Here is a 23,470-nt window from a genome sequence, read left to right as displayed (position 1 = left end):
ATTAGAATTTTATTTTTAAATTTTTAATTTTAATTATTTCTTTATAAAATTTAATATTTTAATGCAATAAATCTATATCATATAACTACACTATTATAGGTAGAAAGTTATAAATAAATTAATATTTATTTATAAATTAAAAAAAATTACTCAAAATAAGTTAAAAGTTATATAATTTATTTATTTATTTTAAAATAATTTTTTATCTAAATTATATTATCTTAATAATTTTTAAATATATCAACACTATCCTTACTTTAATAATCACAACAATCAATTAAATATTTTTTAATTATTTTAATAAATTAAATTTCTTTTAAATATTCTTAATTAAATACTTATCAAATTTGAGAAAATATATTATCAAATTTGATACTAATTTAGATTTGATAATTAGTATTTGCGTTGAATTTAGTTCCAATTTGAATTATATATATCGGATATTTATAGAGTCAACTATTCTCCGATTCTGAGTCAACGATTCTAATCTCCAAGCTAAAAGAATGAAACTGGATCGGATTGGACGATCTATCAGTTATAGTTTGACTTTCACAAAATCTAACAATTATCTGAATCAATTTGTAAAAGTTATTAATTTAATGTATGAATAAAAATATATTTATATTAATTTTTATTAATTCTAACATTTGTTACAGTGATGTACTTATATTAATTTTCTTAGTATATTATTAAATTTCTATATAATATTGCAGTGTTATTTTTATTTGGGCCAATTTTCAGTGAAACTATTGTAATTTAATAAACAATATTATGATCAGAATCATAGTTCTATGCTTCAACTAATATACAACCAGTCTCCAGCAGCTTCTCTTCTGTGGAGTTGACCTATTCTGCAGAATACGATTGCAGCACTGATACAGTATTCTGATCTAGCTTCTTCTTATTTGTTTCCCATCAAGCAGTATCTTGCACAACAAAAAAAAGGAAAAAAATCTACTATTCAATCCGTTCGAGATTGTACAACACCATTTCCTCGAGAGCTGATCGAAATGCACCCCGAGGAAGACAATTAAGATTCTGGATTGCAAGATCAGCTTTCCCCTTTGCTAATTCTTGTGCTCTTTCAATTCCCCCACACTTCTTAACTAACTCAACGGCTTCATTGAGAGAATCAGTCTCACAGAATTCAGACTCGATGATTTCTCTCAGCTTTGGTTCTTTCTCCAGTGCAAATATTACAGGTGCGGTGAGGTTCCCTTTTTCCAGGTCGCTGCCAGTTGGCTTCCCCAGCTGCTCCGCTGACTGTGTAAAATCCAGTATATCATCAACAATTTGGAAGGACAGACCAAGATTCTTACCATATTCATACATTTGTTCAGCAACACTGCTTTCCACCCCACTGAAAATAGCAGCTCCTTTGGTACTAGCAGCAATTAAAGAGGCAGTTTTGTAATAGCTCTTTATCAAATACTCCTCGAGTTCGACAGCACAGTCGAACAAACTAGATGCCTGCTTTATTTCACCACTTGCGAAGTCCTTAATAACCTGCCAAGGAGTCAGAGAACTTGTAAATTAACTACATTAGAAAAGAACAACATTTCGCCCAATTGTAGCTTGCTTATAATCCAGTAAGTGAAATTGTAAGGGTATTTACCGAATACTCCTTTTGTATGAAAAACTAAATACTTGGGCTACATACAAGTGGAGTTGCTGACCTACCTGACTGATAAGCTTAATGACTTCAATGTTTTCAAGATTTGCTAGGTACCATGAAGACTGTGCAAACATGAAGTCCCCAGCTAGTACTGCCACCCTTGTGCCATAAAGCTTATGAATAGTTTCTTTTCCTGCAAATCAGCAGGAGCAAAATCAAAGTCACGAAACACAAATGGATGAAATAAAGAAACGAGAAAAAAAAATGAAGAATAAAGCCTGCCAAAAATGTGAGTCCAGAGGCAGCCTGAATGAGATAGAAACATTTCAGCACTTCATGTATTGTCGAAGGACATTTCAGCACTTCATGTATTGTCAAAGGCATTATCATCTCATTTATGCTATTGCTACTCCAAATGAAATGGTGTATAATAGTTCCCATTATAATGCAGTCATTACAAATTAGTTCATTTGTTTTACTCTCTAAGAGCTTATAATTCCTAGAGTAATGTATATTTTCACAATTGATAACTTAATCAGCTCCAAGAAGAGATAAGCATTCACATGGCAAGTTAGAGGGGTTTTCTATTATTACTTTGTTAAAATCAAAATATACCTTACTTTGTCAACGATGACCCTTAGATGATAGAAGCAATTCATATCTTGTGGATAGAAGAACATAGTGAGAACAAAGTATTAAAAAAATCAGAGTAACCATAGAAGACATCTTAGTACAATGTATTGTATGAACATATATTGAATGAACACTTTATAAATGCACTGTTATTTGGTAGGGAAAAGGATCAAATATTTCCCTAATCCAAACAGCTGAAGGATACCTTCAGAAGTTCACGTCCTGTCACAACAGAAAGTTCAACAATGATCTAACTATATGCTTCCTCCTAAAACTCTCTCTCTCTTTTTTCTTTTTTTTTTTTTTAACTTTGCTCTGGTTGGCCATGTGAAAGATGAAACTGTAAACAGGAAAAATACGAAATTGAACTTCTGGTACCCATAGGATATAGCTCCGCAAGTCTAAATATAAATCTTTTCATATCAAAGGGGAACAGTTTCTAAGTGAAACTTTACTAATCCTGCAATATATAAAATCTGCAAGTGATCTTTTAGGAGTTATAAAAGATGAAATCACTAGACAGATTACAGTGGTGTTCATCAGACTAAGAACTTCCACAAACAAAGGTTTCATATAGAAAATCTGCATACAGAGCATCCTACAATAACTGCATACAGACTGATTATCCGTCGGCATGCAGCAGCACAGACCTCAGCATCTGACACAAACTTAAAAAATGGTAAACTTATTGAGTGAATTTGGTGCTTGAAACAGCATTAGTCCATTTCTTGGAAATTCTAAAATTGCTTGGCTATTTTTATAGCACGGCACCAATGGAATGTTTCTAGTCACATTCATGTAAACCCCAAAGTATTACCTCTTCGCATGTTGCTTTCATCTAGTACATCATCATGTATTAAGCTTGCAGTATGGATCATCTCAATGATCTCTGCTAAACGCCTATGTTTCATAGTAAGTTCCCTGAAAAGGAGAATGAACGAATGAATTTTTATTTCATTTAACATTATGCAGAGCACTTGGGAAAGAATACCCCACAAAACTTACTTTAACCCTACTATTTCTGCAGTGGCTCTTGACACTAGGAATACCAAAGCTGGTCGCATCCTCTTCCCACCGGCACCAAATATCTGATCAGCTGCAGACATTAAAACTGGGTTTTCTGCACCAACAATCTGCCAGAGCATCTTAATCAGATATATTAGAAATGGATATAAACAGTACTACAAACTACTACGAGTTAATCATAGATAATGCTATTTTCGTAGTTACATTTTGCTTCCAATTCATTTGTATGGATTAAAGCAATAGCAAATGAAACAAAGTTTTCCCAGTTCACCAAATTGTCAGGAATGCAGTCACACACAACAGTATGGAGAACAAGAAAGAACAAATTGACAATTCTATGCAATAATTATAACCAGAACCCTGTTCTAATAATGACAACTCCAGGTCTCAAGAAATAAATTTGCCACTAAGAAGCTTCAACGTAGCGAAATCATCCAAACTTATTGAAATTGTCCATAAAAAGTCTCCGCTATACTAGTACTAAGCCTTTCTTATGTTTTCTCAATGCTCCTCCAAGGCCTAAAGCTCCGTACCATTACCAAAAGATGAAAGATTAAATCAAAATAAATAGGTCTTTAGTCCCGCTGTAGGATAAGACGATTCATGATCACGGGAACATTAGCAAGCCATGTGATGGAATAATTCTGTAATCTGAGATTTAATTTGTTCCCAAAAAATTTGAGGTAAGGAACTTAGATAGTAAGCATGTTATGATTTGGAATTGTTCAACAAGAGCAAAGAGGGGTTAAACTAGAGCACAGCAAGATTGACATTATGTTTTCTTCTATTTTCCAAATAGGCAAATACACACACAAGAACCGAAAGTAATCACCAAAAATTACTGTACCTAAACCCTAGTGATATAAAAACAGATTAATTACCAAATGGTAAAGGCAAACATGGGCCTCTCGGTTGCAACTGAGTGCTCCTCATTCACGATTTGCATAGAGAGCACATATCAAGAAAATCTGACATAGGATTTCAGTGGCTTATGAAACTACCAAGAAAAACTCTTACACATTCGGAGCGTGCACATGTATCACACCATATACTGACAGATATGCATGTTTGAGTAAATTCTCATCTTCCACTTAGTTGACATTCCATGGATTAACCATGCCGGTTCCTAAGAGAGACGATAATATGCAAAAATAGTACTTGTAGTCATACAAGTCCTAAATCCTCCATAATATGGAAATTATTTTAGCCAAGACACCAGAAGAGTTAAAAACACCAAAAGCATCTCAACTACCATATTCACTGCCATAACAATAATGCCACTGATAATTCCTATTACATGCATCAGCACCATAATTTCATAATATTATAGCTACTGGTCAATATCACAGCTGCCCTCCCTTCTTTCTTTCTCAAAACGCGGTGCAGTATTACACTGTACCACCACTATCACCACCTATAAAATGTTCAATATGCATTTTTTTATCAGCAATGAACCATATATCATTATGTACCATTATGAAGAAAGAATGAAGAAGGATATATTAATCAGTGAACCATATATCATTGAAGCACTATGTACCATTATGAAGTATAAATAAGAAATTTAAAATTAAAAAAAAAAAAAAAAAAAAAAAAAAAAACAAATAGCAGGCATCATATCAAATCATTCTTGAGCATACTAACACCAAGTATCTTTAACACCCAATTTATTTACAATGAGCACTCACCGACCGGAGGTTTTGGTTAAGAGTCTGGAGATCATCAGCAACCACTTCAAACACATTTTTCAATTTAATTGAGCCTCTTGACTCCTTCAAAGTCAACAGTGTTGAAGGACCTTGAGTAACTCCTGTATTGATTGCACAAATAAACAAATGCTAAGAGTTCAAACATCTCAGTGCTAAGTCATTGCAGTTACACAAAATTTAGCAGACACTGCATGCTAACCAAACAATCTTTACAAAAATGAAGGACTTAATTGCACAACCAAGTTACTATTGTTGGCTAGAACTTGGAAGTCTCCACTTCAACTCCGCTAGACTAAGAGAAACGGGAAACTGCTACCAATAACTAGCCACTGATAATGGTCATTCCGTTGAAAAACGGCAAAAATGTAATGAACCAAATTCAAGTTATGTCAGGCAACAGCAAATACAACCAACACCAATAAGAACAGAAACTAAATGGATAAAACCAGTTGCTGTTGGATATTGTGAACTAAAATTTGCTAAAGCAAATACAGCCACTTCCATAGAAAGAAGCATTTAGCAAAGAAAAAAAATTACCATTAAGCAGAGTCTTAGGGGTCTTGGTCGAAGAAACACGACACCGAGCAATATCTCTCCAGTAGCAAAGCAATCTTCTGGCAGCATAGTCCCTATTACAAGTCCTAGAAACCGACCTTGCATAATTCCTCACTGAACGCCTATCCATTGAAACATTGGAGGAGCACCCACAAGCCGCCAAATCAAACACAGTCCCTCCAAAATCGAGACCGTGGCATGTCATTGACATCATTTCTCAACAAGAACCAGAAAGATACGAAAATCAAAAATCCAGAGAGCAAATCCCGTTCAATATCCCATAAGCAAAACAACCAGCAAGAAAATAGAATGAAACGGAGAAAACAAACAACAGGGTTGAAGTTAAAAACTCGAAACAATCAAAAAGAAAAAAAGATATCGAATGGGTTTATGAGTTGAGAAGTCTCTCTTTTCACAAACGACACAAGTGGGAGTTATCCATTGAGCGGATCCAAGAAGCCCACATAAGACCGTACCTTGCGTGCGTGCTTCTTATCAGTTTGAGGCCACCGGTGTGATTCGAACAAAAAGACTTGAGTTTTGTGTTCTATGTAAGAAAAGGAAGTTTATAAGAGGCAAAGAAACGGCCTCTGATCATAAGGTCAAATCAAATCCAAGACGATAGCGGTTGGGAGTTTTAAATAAATGGAATTATGGGAACCACATTATTTTAATAATAATTTTTTGAAGAGATTATTCAGTACTATTTTCATAATTTCTCATAATATATGAGATCTATTTTCTTTAATCTAAAAAATAATTAAAATTTTATTTCTATGAGAATATTATACTTCAGCATTGTTAAAGTATTTCATTTTAACCAAAAAAAGTATTTTATAATTGGAAAGACTTCCTGAATGTAAGATTGAGCATTCGATTCAAATCGAATCGAATTGAATTGAATCATTAAAATTGAATTAACTGAATTATTATATTTTATAAATTGAATTAAACTAAAATAAATAAAAAATTAAATTGAATCAAATCATACTATTTTGATTCGATTTGGTTCGAATTGATTAGTTTTTAAGTTTTGATGATTTTTTAATTTAGATTTAACTTTTAAGTTATTTTATATGATTTTGACTTAGATTTAAAATTAATAATTATTAATCAATAAAATTAAATAATTTATATATATGTATATATATATATATATAATTATATATAATTAGTAAATTTCCTATAAGAATAAATTAATTTAAAAATTAATTATATAATTTAATTTAATTTAACTAATTTTTTTTCTCTTTAAAATTAAATAGAATAAAAATAATTAAAATTTTTAAAATATAAAATTAAATTTAATAAAATTATCTTACATATTAAATTAAATTATAAAATTAAAATAATTTAATTTAATTCATTCAATTTAAAATAAATAGTGCTCACACGAACGAAGTCTTATCCTTATTTTGTGTGGAGGTTATTCTGTGTGGAGGTTATTTCTAATTTTAGAAATGGCAATAGACGGACCGGAAGCGGGAATCACTGTCGCTCTCTCTGTCCAACAGAAAATTAGGATTGAGATGATCCAATAGAAAATTAGGGTTGAGCTGAGTTTTCTCGAAGGATTCTTTTTTATATATATTTTATTTTAATTTATCATTATATAATATAAATTTATTTATTAAAAATTAAATTATAAATTTTAAATATAATCTTATTAATATATATATATATATATTAAAATTATAATATTTAAATATATAAAAATAAATTATTTTTAATAAAAAAATAATAATATGAAGATGTAGAAAAGGTATTAATATAAAAAAGTGTAACCTTAAAATTTAGATTATCAAATATGCATTTATCCACAAAAATAAATGTGACCGTACATGTCAATTTTTCAAAAATTAGCTAATTTTAGCCCTTTTATCACTAAATATTCGAATATTTTAGTCTTATGCTTTTCTTTTTTGTAATATAGCAATCAATCAATTATCATCTTTCATCATATTTCAAGTACATGTTAAACACTCCATTTTTTTATATATAAAAATTTAAGTATTTTAATAATATCCTCACAATCCAAATATATTATCCTTTCCCATTTTATTTTTTTTTTATTTTTACGGAAAATCAAAAAGAAAATAATTATTATTTTATAATTTTAGTAAAAAATATAATAGTTTTCTCATTCATAATTATTTATAAAATGTCTAAACTCCCTATATTTAGGATATATTCGATAATATTGACCGTTAGCTGTTAAATATTAATTGTTGTTGATTAATTACTTATATAGTGATCTAAAATAAAAATATTTAATAAAATAGTTATTGGATTAACTATAATAATTTATTATTTAATTTAATTTGATTTAGTTCCACAACGGCTTTTAAAATAATATTTACTGTTTTGACTATAATCAAAATGTTATTTATCTTATTAATATTATTCGGTGACATAATTTTTATACTAATATTTATAGGTTGAAGGAGAGGTATATGAAAAGTTAGTCATCTTAGTTTTTAGAGGTTAGTAAGCATTTTGATTAATTTCATCTTTTGATATCATTATTTTTCTATTTTTATAGAATACTTATTCTTTAAATTATTATATAAACAGTTAACCACTACTAGTTAATATCTAACCGCTAATAAATAGTAAAACAATTAATATTTACTGAAACAACTACCGCTAATATTGCTGAACAAATGTGAAAATTAAATAGTAAGAAATAATCAAATTAATCAACTTGATTATTAAAGATATATAAGCATAATATAGATTATCGATCTCAAATCTGACTTGTGTCAACATAAGAATCGATAATGCATTAATTAAGTATTTAGCATAATATATATATATATATATATAAAAGAATTTCTCCAAGAAACCTTACAATAAATGAAGCTTTTATATAATTTTTTGAAATAAGCTTTTATATAAATTTACTCATTATAAATTTAATTATCGTATCTTTTTGTCAATAAAAATTAATTTTTTTTTTGTCTTGCTTGAATTTGGCTACTTTTTTCTCTTATTTTGACATAAAAAAAAATAATTGACTAAATTTTATACTACTTAATTTTTAGATACTTACTACTTTTATTTATTTTATTTGTTGCATTTAGATTTTACATAGTAATTAATAAAATAATTAGATAATCTTATTTTTATAAAAGCATATTAAGAATTGGCTAAATTACTTTTTATCTCATGTAAAAAAATTATATAAATATTTATTATAATATTTAATAGATATAAAGAATAAAATTATAAAAAAAAAGTTAATACTCCTTAATTTTTTAAATGTAATAAACAAATTTTAGTTAAATAAAAATTTAAATATAACAGATAAAAATAGAGACGAAATGAACAGTTTTAAATACTCAAAAATTAAATTGAAATTTTTTTTGTAATATACATATTTTTCATATATTAATTCTAAAAAAAAAATCTAAATCACCTAAATATATACACTCAGTCAGAATTATTATGTCCAAAAAAAAAATGACACATGTCCTATTCATCAAATCATGTAAAGCTGTTCTAAAAAAAAAAATCATGTAAAGATGGTATAAATAGAAAAAAAAAGGAATATTCAATTGAAGATTCAAAATCCTAATTATTTGCATCATCATCTTCTTTGATAATGATGATTTAAGTCATTGAATTTATTATTGAAGGTTCACCAATGAGAAATCATCCATTAGTTGGCAGCACTGGCTATTTGTGAGTGAGTTATTAGGTAGGCCTCATTTGGTTGAAAATGTTGCAGTGAGAACTAAATTTTCAAGGCATTCACTTATTAAGAAGCATAATATAAATGTATTTGGAATATAAATTAATTTTTTAGAAAGTTATAAAAGATAATAATATTTATAATATAATTTAAAATATAATTTAATTAGAAAAATATAACTTAATTATTAAGTCTCTTTTATATAAGTTATTTTTCTTATACAAGAGAAATAGAATGACCTACTTTTTAAAAAGTTAATTTGATAATACAAATTAAATAAGAAAATTTTTATGTATTTTCTTATATTTTTATTCAAAGTTATGAGATAAGGGGATGTGTTTCGACCTAATGTATTATTTAAATACGTTGATTTTTGCATTATCTAAATTCAAATTAGAATTCAACATTACATTTATAATATTATTTATTATTTTATAGATTTAATTTATTCATAAAAAAATGGATCATATTAATAAGTAATATTATTTTGATATTTTTAAAATATATATTATAGGCTTTATTATTTTAAAAATTAACAATTTATATTAAAAGTTTTTGAATCTTTATAATTTATATATATATATATACAGTAATCAATTAAAAAATATTTTATTTATAAATTACTCTTAAGATTATAATGTATTATGAAATGGACTTAAAACTGTCAATTAAAGTAATCTTAAGATTATTATTTTCTTCATAAAATTTTTCATTTATTAAAAGAAGAGATTTCATAACAAACTTATTTAAAAACTCCCATTTTTAAAACTTCATAAATTTTATTTAATTTTTAATATATATCATTTTTTTAATTTTTTAATCTTTTGTTCATTATGCGTGTCAATAGTAAGGAGGACAAAAAGATGTAATTGGTTGACACTTTTGACCTGTAGGATTACTATGATTTGAAAGAGCCCAATAAAGGTTTAGCCAAATGAATAAATAAATAAATAAATTTGCAGCAAAATTGTTTTATTATTATTATTATTATTATTATTATTAAGAACAGGAAAAGTGTTTCCTATCTTACTATTTCAATTTAGCAAAACTCATACATTAGCTTCTATTCCAAGTTTAGGTGACAATTTAATTCTCAAATTTTATTCGTGTCCTTTTGTTAAAATAAGATTCATTTTATTTAATAAAATAACTTTTTCATATTTTTATTTTTTTAAATTAAAATTTTATAACAGTAGATTTTATGAATTCTTATTTTTATTGGACTCCCTTTTGAAGGGATCTGATTCGTCTGGAACTTAGTTTTATATAAAATACATATATTTTATTTAATAAAATTAAATTATTTTTTAATAAACTCTTTATAATATTGAGTTTTTGTTTAGAAAAGAATTCTTAATATTTTGTTCTATCCAAATGCACCATGGACTTTAATTGGATATTTAATTTAACCCTAAATTTTTTTAATGCTTAATTAATTAATTAATTTACATATGTTAATTTCCTTAGGCATTCAATGTGGCACATAATATAGGTTATATTTTTTTATTTTTAATTTTATTTTAATGAGATCATTTTTAGTATTTTTCTGAAAAAAGTTAATAAATTTTTTACATATATATAATGAAATATAAGTTCAACTTTATATGAAAATAAATTTAATAACTATTAAATTAAATATTTAATTTCTTAGAATTCAAAGACGGCTAGAAAAATTAGAAAAAAATAAATATTTTCTTGGGAAATATTTCCTAAAAAAAATTATAAACAAATTATTTTTCCTTGAAACAAACTATGCTTAACATTATAACCTGCTGATTAATGAATAATTGATGCAACAGAAAAATTGCACATATACATGATAAAGAAACACCAAAACACCATCCTTCTCTGAGAGGATGGAAACCAAAATAGTAAGATATGCTACCATTGCCACATCCCAGCAAAGCTATTTACTTCTTATCGTCCTGCATTTTCAAGAGATGAAACCAGTGAATGAGCAGAGAATAGTGCCTTCAAATTGGGAAATTACAAGCATTATATATGGCTTCAAACAAGAAGAACAAATAAAGGATTAAATATCTTGCCTTCCCAATCGAGAGAGCTCAGGCTCCGCCAATAGCATTTCTTGTAGCGATTTCACATTCGTCGAGCCTTCCTGACAACTACATTGACAGTAGAAGCAACCAATGACTTCAGCAAATAACAAGCAATTGATACATAGGTTATATTACCATCACAAAAAAAAAAAAAATGCTTTCCTTTTAACATTTTCGGTCTGAAACTAGGAAGAATTTGCAAGTATCAATTTATCGAGGATAAAGTAGTAATAACATACTTTAATATATATAAAAAAAAAATGGAAAAAGAAAGAAAAAAAACAACTCCCCAACTGTCCTAACTTCACTCTTTATTGTTCTATCACTCTTTATTGTTCTACCAAACCATCCACCACTTTCTACATCAAGTGACGTCCTTTTTATCATTTCAATAAATATCTTACACTGTAATTGGGAAGTAATATTACCCTATCCTTTTTATTGTAACCGGAAATAATATTGCAGGATTTTCACTATTTGAACTTACCTGCTTTTTTTAAAATAGGCTATTTAATTCTAGCTATGAGTTTCGTTGGCCAGATGGGTCAGCAATCTACCTAGATCCTTCGACTCATGGGGCTTGGGCTACTACGTTATAAAGAGTTGGAGTTACACTTCTGCTAACAGTTTAAGCTTTTGGCACAGTAGTAAGCACTCGATCCTACAATTTGTATCAAAGCCAAAGTCATGAGTTCAAATCCTGAGAGATTGTTGGCTCAGTGAGCCAACATCCTGCCTAAATCCCTTCGGCCTATGGCGCTAGGGGGTTGTTGGCTCGGTGAGCTAGCATCCTGCTTACATTCCTTCTACCTATGGCGCTTGGCCTATTATGCTATAAAAAGTTAGAGTTGCGCCTTCGCTAACAGTTTAAACTTTTGATACGGTGTTGTGCACTTGGTCCGAAAAGTTTAAAAGCTATTCTAACTAGGAATAATTTTTTTTTTCCCTGGAGTAATATTCTACTCAATACAATTTATAAACAACATCAACCTTACAGTTATTATGCGATACTAGTTAGGAACTAGCATGTAAGTGATAAAACCAGAATACAACTAGAGTTTCAAAGCCAGAATTATTGCATTCATTACAGAGATTCTTTCCTCCATTTGTCTCTAATTAGAGCAAAATTTTTCTAAAGCAATAATAAATCTTTTGTTGCCATTTCAATCTATGCTGGCTTTAGTTGTTCTATCTTAAACTTTGGACAAACTTCCCTTTCTGCACCAATGTACTCTTAGGTCTATATTGCACATCCAACATACTCTCCCTCGTATGGTCAATGGTGCCACCTTTATCATCCTATCAATGCACTTTTTAATGATTTGATTCATTTTTTTGTTTCCACACATTCATCTTACCGTTTTCAATTAAGTTTTGCTCATTCATTTACATGTTTTTAGCACTTATTTTCATAAAGCCTGATGTGGAATTTAAGATCACATACTGCGACAGGCCCTTCTCCATTTCAGCTATAGCTATCATGCTTTAAGTTTGAGGGTAATATGTTATAGCATTTATATTTTCTTTGAGTTTTGTTTAAAACAAAACCTTGGGACTCTACAATAATCCTAACTCCAACTTTTGAGTTTACATCAAATTATTTTGTTGACTATAAACGAAAATGGATTTCCTCTCAAACTATTACCATAGAACTGATCCCAATATTCATACAACTTCCCTAGATCGATAACGCTAAGTCATCTTTTATGTCTTTTGACTCTTTTCATTAACCTCATCAAAAGAAAATAACTTCCACAGTTCATCTCCATAATATAAAACCACATGGATATCCTAATGTAGTTTTGTCACACTTTAATGGTGTTAACAACTCTTTCCCAAAAATGGAATACATAAAAAGTTAAAAAAAGAAAAAAAAAAACTCTGGAAAAGTGTCTTGATAAAGGCCAAAATAGCAACTATTTTATTAGCACATTAATTAGCATGTGATCTTCAATTTTGTTATGAGTGGAATTTGTCTAGCAGAGCTAAATGATGAAAAATGATCCATATAGCCGACCCCAACTAGTTTGGGATTAAGGCTTATTGTTGTTGTTGTTATGAGTGGAATTGGTTCAAATTTATAGTTTAGTACTCTTCTCCCTTCTTTTCTCAAACTGGGGAGGCTTGTTTCTGATAAATGTACAGCATTAACATCATCTTGAAATCACACATTAGCCAAGGTTTTTCAAATTCTATGGATTATGTAGTTAGCTTTACAATGTTTTCGGATTAGGTTCTAGCCATTAAGTAAAAATGCAATGGATTTAAAATTAATGGAAATTTAGCATTTGTCATTGATCTTATTTTAAAACTTAAGGGCTAAATTGAAAATAAAGTATTCAGTTCCATGAAAGACAAAATAGGAACTATTTTTTTTTTTAAAAAAAAAAGAAAGGTGAGATTTTGGTTTGGCTTTGGGATTGGAAATAAAAATTTGAGAATCGAGATTAGAGCATTTGTTCCCTAGACAATGGAGATCTAGTAAAAGAAAAAATCCAAATGGATTATCATTAGCACTTAACTTTATGAAAGAGGTAGGAAGCTATGAAGTATACATTCAAACATGTGTATGTGTATGTGTTTGTGAATCATTGCTTTCCCTACTCAAGATTCTCACTCAATTTCTCTTGCTAGACCCAACAATGTACCACCCTTAGAATAAATTAAATAAAGTGTTTTTCCCGCTTTTAATAAAAAGCTTAGATTAACAAACCAAAATTCCTGTTGAAAAAGGGTCAGGATCCTATATTTTGCAGATAAGAACCACCCAAAAGTTAAAAATGAGATCAAGAGTAGAGCATATTATCACTTTCTCCTAATTTTCTTTATTTCATCCGCACTGCCCTAAGAAAATCACCATTACTTAGATTTTCATGTTAATCAGAAGCTGATTGTTAGTATCCACCCACCATTGATTAACTTAACACCTAAAAGAACAAAAAAGAGAGGAAATACAAAAGGAAGCACACACCTGTAGGTATAATCAAGGCAAAGCAGCCTGTGGTGAACAGTGTAATCGCTGCCAACATAGGTCACAATTAAGCTACCTGCATCAGGGTGAGGCCAGCTCCTTGAAGTTGGAAACCGCAATATAAAAGTTCCAGGCTCTTGAAGGCCTCTAGGACCTTGAAGTGATAATTCTGCTTCTTCCTTTGTGATAAATCCTTCCATCCACTTAGGCGACGTAAAATTCCACATTGTGTTTATCCGATCTCTTGACAGGGTAAAAGCAACAGGGTATAACCAACACCACATCTTTTCAAAGTTTTCTTGGGCAATATACTCTTGACATCCAGCAATTCTTCTCAAAAGCTCAAAGTCCTGAAACAATTAATGACAAAGAAAATAGGTAACATCTTTCAAAGTTATTTCAATATTCTTACTTAAAGATGATAAATGATGTGCTTCACACACCAAAGCCCATCATTGAAGATTAGCCATTGAAAAATTAATTAATCAAGTTAAAAATAAGGAGGAAAATGAAAAACTGGCTATAGTCATATTAGTTTCCCAAGTCCCACAAAACAGTGACTTCCCTTAACATGGCCTAAAGGCAACTATCTATACAAGTATGCAGGAAGATGTTCATTATGCCAAAAACTGAGGATCCCAAGCCAACTATCAGCAAGAGCAGAGAGAAGCAGCATGTTTGAGTGTGTACACATTAATAGGTGAAGAAGAAGTTAATAAAAGAAACCTGTTCCATGAGCGATCTGCTACTGCAGCAAGCAATCTTCATGAATTGCTCTTCAATCTCAAAAACCACATTGTCCCAATGAACAGCACGGTTGTTTTGTGCAATTGAATTCCAAACTTTGGTTCCTTCCATTATCAATCTCTTGGCAATCATTATTTGATGCCTGGAAGACAAAAAAAGATATCTTTACTAAAAAAATAAGGAAATTAAAGTAACACATAAATTATGACAGAGGTGTATTGACAGGCGCGCAGATTTGACCACCTGGTTGGTCCAATTACAAGCCTTGAGCTTCAAATGGAAAGTAGATTGTTGGTTTCTTTTCTAACTGTTAGAGAGCAGAGACAAGGAAGCAAAGAACACTAAGAATAGCATTAACTTCCATATATTAATTTAGCATAAGTTCACTCCAACTGAGAAGATTATGGCAACATATCAAAAAGACCTCAGACAAACAATGTCAATCTTGCCTGCAGTCTAGTGCATGTATGATATAAGGTAAAAACTAGCACAATCTTGAAACTGTACTTTGCAAATAAAGAATAAAAGAAAGTACACGCACGCTAGAATCAGGCAATAAATGAATCAGACACCAAAATATGTAGCTACTATGAGTCATGACAGTAGAACCACTGGCATCATAAACACAACAATGAATCATCATTCCAAATGCCTTTCAACAAGCATACTCAAAATTCAATAACCATACAATCAATTAAATATTCCAAACAAGTCAAGCAATTGTGGATTACCTGTGGTGGGAACACCCCGAGTATAGAGAAACCTCATTTGCAAATCTCAAAAGATCTTCTTCAGAGGCAGAGGTTGCAACCTCCTTTAGCAGAAGAGCTCTATCAGTCAAGCCTCCCAAGCAGTATTTAAAGACAGTCAAGTCCGAAATTGAATAGCCACTGCTTGACACAACCTTGAAATCTGAATCTCTTTCCTCGTTACTCTCTGAATCAAATGTTGAGTTGCCTATTTCTTCAGGGTTTTCTGAACTACCCTCAAACTTTGACCTTAGTGCATTTTCAACCTAAATTGAAAATAATGAAGCAGTAAGGTTCACATGAAAGCAACAATAACAGGAATCAAAGTAGGTGGAAAAAATCTCTGACTACCAAAATTAAAGTTTTGAACAAATGAGAGCATAAATTTTGCTAAGCTGTTCAAACACAGAAAAAGAATAGGGAAGAATATTCCAAACAGAAGCAAAATATTTTCATTGTCCTGGAAGATGTAATAGTCCAGTTTCCCTCTCTGACCTAATGGAGGCAGTATGATTGTTAATATCAGCCATATCAACTGCAAGCCCTATCAACAAATTAGGTATCAGACTAAAATCCCAAAGCAGCCAAGGAAAAAAAAATTAACGCCCCCATCCTCCCCCTTTCCAAAAAAAAAAAAAAAAAAAAAAAAAAAAACACACACATGCACACACAAAAAAAAAAAAAAAATTCTCATAGTATGAAGAAAAACACACAAGTGCTTGTAATATGTATCCATGTATGCTATAATGTTCAAAGAACCAGACAAGTGGAACCATTAGATAATAGATATTCATAAATAAATAATTAAACCAGATGGCATGATTCAAAGACTATGCTTGAGAATATTATGAAACATATCTTCTTACACAAAAACTCAATACAAAACTATTTTGCTATTTTATAAGGAGGCAGTGAGGCACACATGAGATAGCTCAGTACATGCTCTAAAAACTTATCAGTAGTTAAGCCTTTGATAAGGAGTTCATATCGAAATTGGAAAGACATTACAATGAAATTTGTGGCAACTTTACAGAAGCATACAACTTCTGTAATGAACACATGCATCCACTAATATAATGTTCAAATCAAATAAAAAAGACGCTTGATTAACTGTTTTTATCTTATAAAATGCCTGATGAAAGAGATGCTTTACACAGGGCACATGAAGCATCAGTTTGCATACTTGAAAAGAGATGGTGAATACTCGAAAGAGGATTGATATAATTAGAGAAGAGCATATGTGACCTTGAGGAAGAAAATTGATGGACTAATATCCAAATATCTTAACCGATCATAATTCTGTTTCATTTTTTATTTATGTAATAATTAATAACTTATTAACAATAAGAATAAAGGGGGGAAAAGTTACTTGAGAAGTTTGGCCCAAGTAACAATCATAGACTTCAAAAGCCCTGCTGGCAGTCCCCACATCATAATCTTTTCCATGACAAGGAAAAGATGGTAAGATAAGACATGGTTATGCCTGTATCAGAGAGAGCTTGCACTTAAATGCAGATCTGGGGCAGTTTACACAAGTACATATACGCAACTCGTGCACATAATTAATTTCACCAAAAGAACTTAATTCTTATGTCTTATTGCTACAATAAGTAAACCCCTTTGTTTATTTATTTTATTTTATTTATTTATTTATTTTTGCAATGCAACTACCTAGATGATACCATTTCACCGTATTTTAGTTAATGCAACTTAATTAAGTAGTGATAACCACATATATCACAAGGTTTACCATTTTGATAGGATGTCCTAGAGTTTTGAATATGAGATCTGAATATTTGCACAAGGAAAAGGATCCATCAGTCAACAAAACCAAAAATAGAATTAAACTCCCAAACTGAATTTGAAAATGCATCTAAGTTATAATTTATAAAAACTCATGCAAACATTTGCATTGTTTAAATTTGGAACTATGTGTGTGTGTGTGTGTGTGAAAAACAAGGTAATTTGTTCTCATATTACAATACCAGGAAAAAATAGATCAAAAAGGTTCATGGAGGTAACATGAGTATGCCTATCAAAGTTGCAGTACTAATCAGTGTAAGATACTTTGGCAAGGTAATCACATTCACTATGCATTATAAAAAGATACCAACCGCATGGATATTTAGCCTTACTATAGTTGTTAAATTTTGAAATTACTTTAGTCACAATGATGAGGACCATGTAATAGTAAAATGAAAGAAACTAAACTCAATAAACACCTGATTAGCAGTCCAAGCATGAGAATTGCATTCCTCATCCTGTCGTTCCACTGCAAATGTATTTTCCTGACCCAATTTGACCCGCTTTGATGATGGACTAGGTTTTATTTCATGGACAGAATTGTGCTTAAATTCTGTTGACCCATTGAGAGAATAACTGGCAGAGGTTGGTCTTTTCCATGTAAGAGAGGATGGTCGAGGGTTACGACTCCGAGAGATGCAACGAATTGGACGAGAAAATGTCCGAAGGAAATGGTACCCCCCAAATTCAGGCATTTCAAATTTAATACAGAATAGCCTATTATCGCACTTGGATGAGAGCTGAAATTAAGAAAGAAAGAGAAGCCACTGGAAAATGTTAGAAGTATTGGCAACACATAGTCAAATTCCTCAATAAACACAAAATTTCAATCTTTATATAATAAGTAAAATCAAATATCATTCCAAAGGAAGCGTTTGGTAAAAGGTTAAAAAATTGACCATTAAGTGATCCTCTTGTAAATTTTAAAGGACCAATTATTAAAAGGTAAAAAAATAATTAATGGTATAACAGTTAATAGTGTTTGACAAGAGGGGATAAATAATTAATGGTGTTTGGTAGAAAAAAATTTAAAAAATGTCCTATTAGCATATGTTAAGCCTTGTTAACATAACCCCCTAAGGTTAAAATTTAACCTCCAAGGAGGGGGATAAACATTAACTAGTTTAAAAATTAATCTACCTCTTGTTAGCATCCAAACAAGATCAATAAGAGGTTAAAATTACAAGGGTAATAATTATCCCTTGTTAAACTTATACCAAACGCCCCACAAGTGTAATCTTTCTCTTGGCATCTAAATTTCTAATAGTATTGCCTCCAAGAAAACAAACATGAAGCCAAACATTACACTGGACTGATTGTTTTGGATGACCTTTAAGGAACAATATAGAACGCAAAGAAAATAATAACAGCCTAGACAAGAAAATGGCAAAGTTTCCAACAAACATGTGTCTCCAACTCATAAAATCACCCAAATAAGTAAATCCAAACCTAGGAACCAACTGCATTATCATTCAAGCACTATGGTGACAATCATATTGGCCATCTAGAGCAACTATGCCTCAATAGGTTGCTTATCAAAATCACGAAAATACACAAGTTTTACAAATATGCCAGCATGCAAGCATATTAGTAGGTTGTCTAGGGCATAGCATAACCAACTGTATGCATATTTATGTATCAAATCCTGGAAATGATGCAAGGAAAAGAACCACCTGCCAACCACAAGTTAGCTTGCATTTATACCATCATCATGATAGGATGTTGTAAACATTTCTAAACCAGATAGAAAATAAAAATTGCGTATTGCCAGTTTTATCTAAGAACATCCTTTCCAGAAAACAGAAAGCAAGGAGGAGGGATGGAGAGTGGGGTAGGGGAATAAGCCCATGCGAAAAAAAACAAAAACATATGTTTAACTCCTAACACTATCTAGGTAAGTAACCAGAAGCCACTTTTCAAGTCTACAACCACCTGAGATATTTTGAGCTTAAAGGAGGCACGACCATGCAATAATTTACTTGGTCTATCAGAAGCAGCAAATTCAATCCCATCATAGCTTATTAAAAGGGGAGCTTCATCATCAGATGTCTTCTCAACAGGTAAGCCGTTGTCAGAATATAAAAGTGAAGCAACAACCTATTAAAGCAAATAATGTGCGAGTGTAAGTACAGAAAACCAGCCAAAGCTAATAAGTAAAAACATGAGAATTTTTCTGTGGAAAATCCAGGGATCATACCTCCACTTCCTTGTCTATAGCCTGGCTAATTGCATTTGATAAAACAACATCTAAAGAAAAAATCCTGCGACAAGAAGCCTGAAAAACAACAAATGTCTATGAGACCTTTAGTAAGAAATACAATTCATATACAATCATGTAAGAAGACATTTTACGACAGAAGCACAAATATATGATGATAAGAGCATTGGCAGGGGCAACAGGAAACCTAATAGCATGTTTACTTGCAAAAAGCAGGTTTCTGTTTTCTTTTTCCATTTTCATTTGAAAACTAGCAACAACCTGTGACCATTATGTAACGGCCATGACAACCACACTTCTGTTGCACACAACCACAACTGCAAGATCACGTTAAATCCATGACAACACAGTTATCAGTGCAGTAAGATGAAGAGTGTACTTACATTGCCATGTATGATCTAAGTTTCATCATCAATAGGAAATACACAGAAACCTCTCCTAGGATGATAAATGAATCAAACCCTAACAAAAAATTTCACATGATAAACAAATTCTATGTTTGGGAAACCTGAAATCTAATATTAGCACTTATATAGTTTTCTCCAAACAAATATACATGAAAAAGATTAGAATAAATGAATACAGAGGTGATTAATTATGTAAAAAAAAAAAAAAAAAAAAAAAAAGCCTGATTGCAATTATATAGCAGCAATCCTCATGAATAGCAATGCTGGTACCCATATGACTTCTGATTGAAAAGCAAACCTATTGACTTTTATGGCAATTACTACTGTGATTTATTAATGTGAGAAAATGCCAAATTAACATTATCATGCGAAACACCATTATGAAATTTCAGCCATTTTCCCCCTCGGCAGCTAATTCCAAAAGATGTTCAGTAACTATCCTGTAATTCTATTCAAGTTAAACAAAGACTGGAAATCAGCCAAATTGGCATTAGGTTCATCCGTATTAGATTACATGAGCATAATCCAAAAGTATCACCTCAAAGTGTAAAAATCAATATTTGTGACATGACTCTTTTAAAAATGCAAAATTGTAAAACTCTCTAATAACTGACCTTGCCACCAACAATACTCCAAATCCCATCAATTCCTTCTTCAATATCAGATGTAGATGAGTCATCAATGGATAATTGTAAAGGCGGGTCCTGGCATTGGATGTATACATCTAGGTAAATATACAATCAAATAAACACAATATAGAAATTCAAGAAGTTAAACTACTATGGACCTTAAAATAGTGATCCTTAATAGACAAACTTAAAGTCAAGACTTCTGCATTGTAGACATAACCCTGCAAACCATCATCTCCACTAGCACCGGCTAAGGTTATCTTCCTGAAGCCATTTGAAATAGAGTATTTGTTGAATGAAGAAGAGAGAGAACATTCTCCTACAATTTCCCCATTAATGTGAAGTCGAAATACATCAGTAAAAACCTGAGTTTAAAAAAAAATTCATCAGCCACACTACAAAATTAAAAACAATGACCAATTAAGTAATAGAGGCACAAAGCAGCAACTTCTATGTCAATGAATTTCCAAAAAGACTAATTGCAAGAGTTACAAGATTCAAAAACTTGCCCCACATCCAACATGAACCCAATTTTCCAGAGGAAACTCATTCTTCATTGATGCATGTGAAGTTTCTGTCAATAAAGTAGAACTAGTAGGATCAGGAGCTTCCTTGCATAGGAGAGACAATGGTAAAAGCGTCATTGACTTATTTTCATCTAGAGCAATAAAAGGAGCACTGCTGGTGATATCTGAATAAACCTGCAAACCAAAGACAGTATAAGGATGGCTCCTGCTACAGTGCCACTGAATTAAAAAAATAAATAAATAAATGAAACCTTCTCCAAGTCCCTTGGAACACCTAGCAAACAATAAAAATTGCCGTTTCCCTCAACTTAAAAGTCCTAAATGATACGAAAATGAGTAAATGGCCATGCAAGTAGCTTCTGTGATATTTAACCAATAAAGTTACACGTCTATAAAAAAAATTAACACACACACACACACACAACCACACGCAATAGGACCTGCAAATAATCACAATTCAAGCCAGCAGCTCAAATAAACTTGGAAATTTCATTTGGTTATTGTGTAAATTTTGCCTATCAATGCAAACTTTATCCCCATATCTAAGAGAAACACAAAGTTCACCTACCATTAAAAAGTCGAACAAGAACAACCCTGCCACAACTTGACAAGCAAAAATCACATTGATGATCCATCAAAAGCACAAAAATTTGCATAGGGATAATGCTCCAAGTTCAAAATTCAGTTCAATTCCCAAATGCAGAAAAACAAATAAAAGCATATAAATAAATAACGAAAGAAGAGTAAAAGGGGAGGGCAGGGCAGTTTTTGAACCTGACTAATGATTGTAGCAGGAAATGCAGTAGTGGAGTCAATGATGTAAACCCAGAAAGAGAAAGAGAAATTCCCTCCTTTTAATTCAATCTCCATTCTAAAATCCTTAAGCAAAGTGTAATCTTTAGTGCTTATCGCATTACCACCCATAGTTCCTATTTGGGATTCTTGATCACAAAGAAACAAATCCAATAACAAAAAAACTAAATTTTTTTTTATTCTCTCTCTCTCTCTCTCTCTAGTTTCTCCAGCTCTTCTCCAGCTTTCTCTCTCTAAAAGAAGACTCCCGACAAAGTTTTCTTTAGCGAGTGACGTGACGTGACGGCTGTTGTGAATTAACGGTTGGTTCGGTGATATGTTCAGCTCTTAGCGCGTTGCTAATGAAAGAGAAGAAAAAAAATAAAGGCAGAAATCAGGTGCTTCGCAGTACAGGTGATGAAAGTTACAAACCCAATCCACATCAGCCATCAGGAAATTAGATGAAGCTCATTGGACCTATTGCCTTTTCCCGAGTTCTCTTGGATTTTTTTTTTTAATTTATAATTTGCGAGTTTGCTTATTATGCAATTTTTGTTGTGTGTTTATTGAGTTTCAATAAAATGAACATCTTGTAGACATCCAGTTAATCTAAACGAATTAATTAAATTTTTTATTAATTTATTTTCAATTAATTTTAAAAATATTAATCAAATTAAATTAAAATAAAATTTAACCTAATAAAAAAATACTTAATTGATTATTGTTTATAATCAAACTAATAAAAAAATAATATTTCATATTATTAATAAATTATAAACTTATAATATTTTTCAATTTATAAAAAAATAATAAATATTATTCACTATTAATTAGAATAACTACAAATTAATTATTGTTATTAAATTATAAAAATAAAAATTATAAATACTATAATATTAATAAAACTATAATTTATATATAGCTAAATAAAAAAAATTAAACTTTTATTTCAATTATTAATTTTAAATAAACTTTTAATTTTGTTAATTTAATCACAAATTTTTCATATTACTTTTAATTTAAATAATATATTTAATTAAAAATAATTAAATTCATTAATCGACAAATTATTCAAATCTTTTCATCTATATATTGTTTGCTTTAACTAATCAATTTAATTTTATTAATTTATTCAATAATTTTAATATTTTCATTAATTTTAACAAAATATAATTATTAAATAATATATTTATCTTAATTTTATTTTTTCTTTCCTTCTTACTATTATATTTTTAATTCACTTTTTTTCATCATGTTATCTCAAATTTAAGGTTAACAAATGAGAAAAAAATTCAATGTTTAAATGTAAAATACTAATAAAAAATATAACCAAAATAA

General features: G+C 30.3%; 2 protein-coding genes across 3 annotated transcripts; both read right to left on the bottom strand.

Moving 5' to 3' along the window:
* Positions 1–734: 734 nt before the first annotated feature.
* Positions 735–6,130, bottom strand: LOC110646978 (solanesyl diphosphate synthase 1, chloroplastic). Its single transcript, XM_021800605.2, has 6 exons — positions 5,521–6,130; positions 4,963–5,084; positions 3,254–3,381; positions 3,066–3,169; positions 1,681–1,808; positions 735–1,506 (listed from the first exon to the last, which is right to left on the bottom strand). Exons 1-6 carry the CDS (start codon positions 5,750–5,752, stop codon positions 958–960), a joined length of 1,263 nt encoding a protein of 420 aa, XP_021656297.2. The 5' UTR covers positions 5,753–6,130; the 3' UTR covers positions 735–957.
* Positions 6,131–10,937: 4,807 nt separating this feature from the next.
* Positions 10,938–22,430, bottom strand: LOC110651007 (SH2 domain-containing protein A). Of its 2 annotated transcripts, none has more exons than XM_058145570.1 (12): positions 22,115–22,430; positions 21,323–21,514; positions 20,972–21,178; positions 20,799–20,888; positions 19,757–19,834; positions 19,489–19,656; positions 17,979–18,299; positions 15,739–16,022; positions 14,987–15,149; positions 14,261–14,610; positions 11,278–11,355; positions 10,938–11,157 (listed from the first exon to the last, which is right to left on the bottom strand). In XM_058145570.1, the coding sequence occupies exons 1-12, from the start codon at positions 22,262–22,264 to the stop codon at positions 11,139–11,141; spliced, it is 2,100 nt and encodes a 699-aa protein (XP_058001553.1). In that variant the 5' UTR covers positions 22,265–22,430; the 3' UTR covers positions 10,938–11,138. The 2 variants fall into 2 exon arrangements, with proteins under 2 accessions (XP_058001553.1, XP_058001554.1); XM_058145571.1 differs by having other exon boundaries at positions 19,492–19,656; positions 22,115–22,428.
* Between the last annotated feature and the right edge of the window lie 1,040 nt (positions 22,431–23,470).

This window comes from Hevea brasiliensis, chromosome 4 (genome assembly GCF_030052815.1).
Source record: "Hevea brasiliensis isolate MT/VB/25A 57/8 chromosome 4, ASM3005281v1, whole genome shotgun sequence".
In the NCBI taxonomy this organism is placed as follows: Eukaryota; Viridiplantae; Streptophyta; class Magnoliopsida; order Malpighiales; family Euphorbiaceae; genus Hevea; species Hevea brasiliensis.
This window is presented reverse-complemented; position numbering and strand designations above follow the sequence as displayed.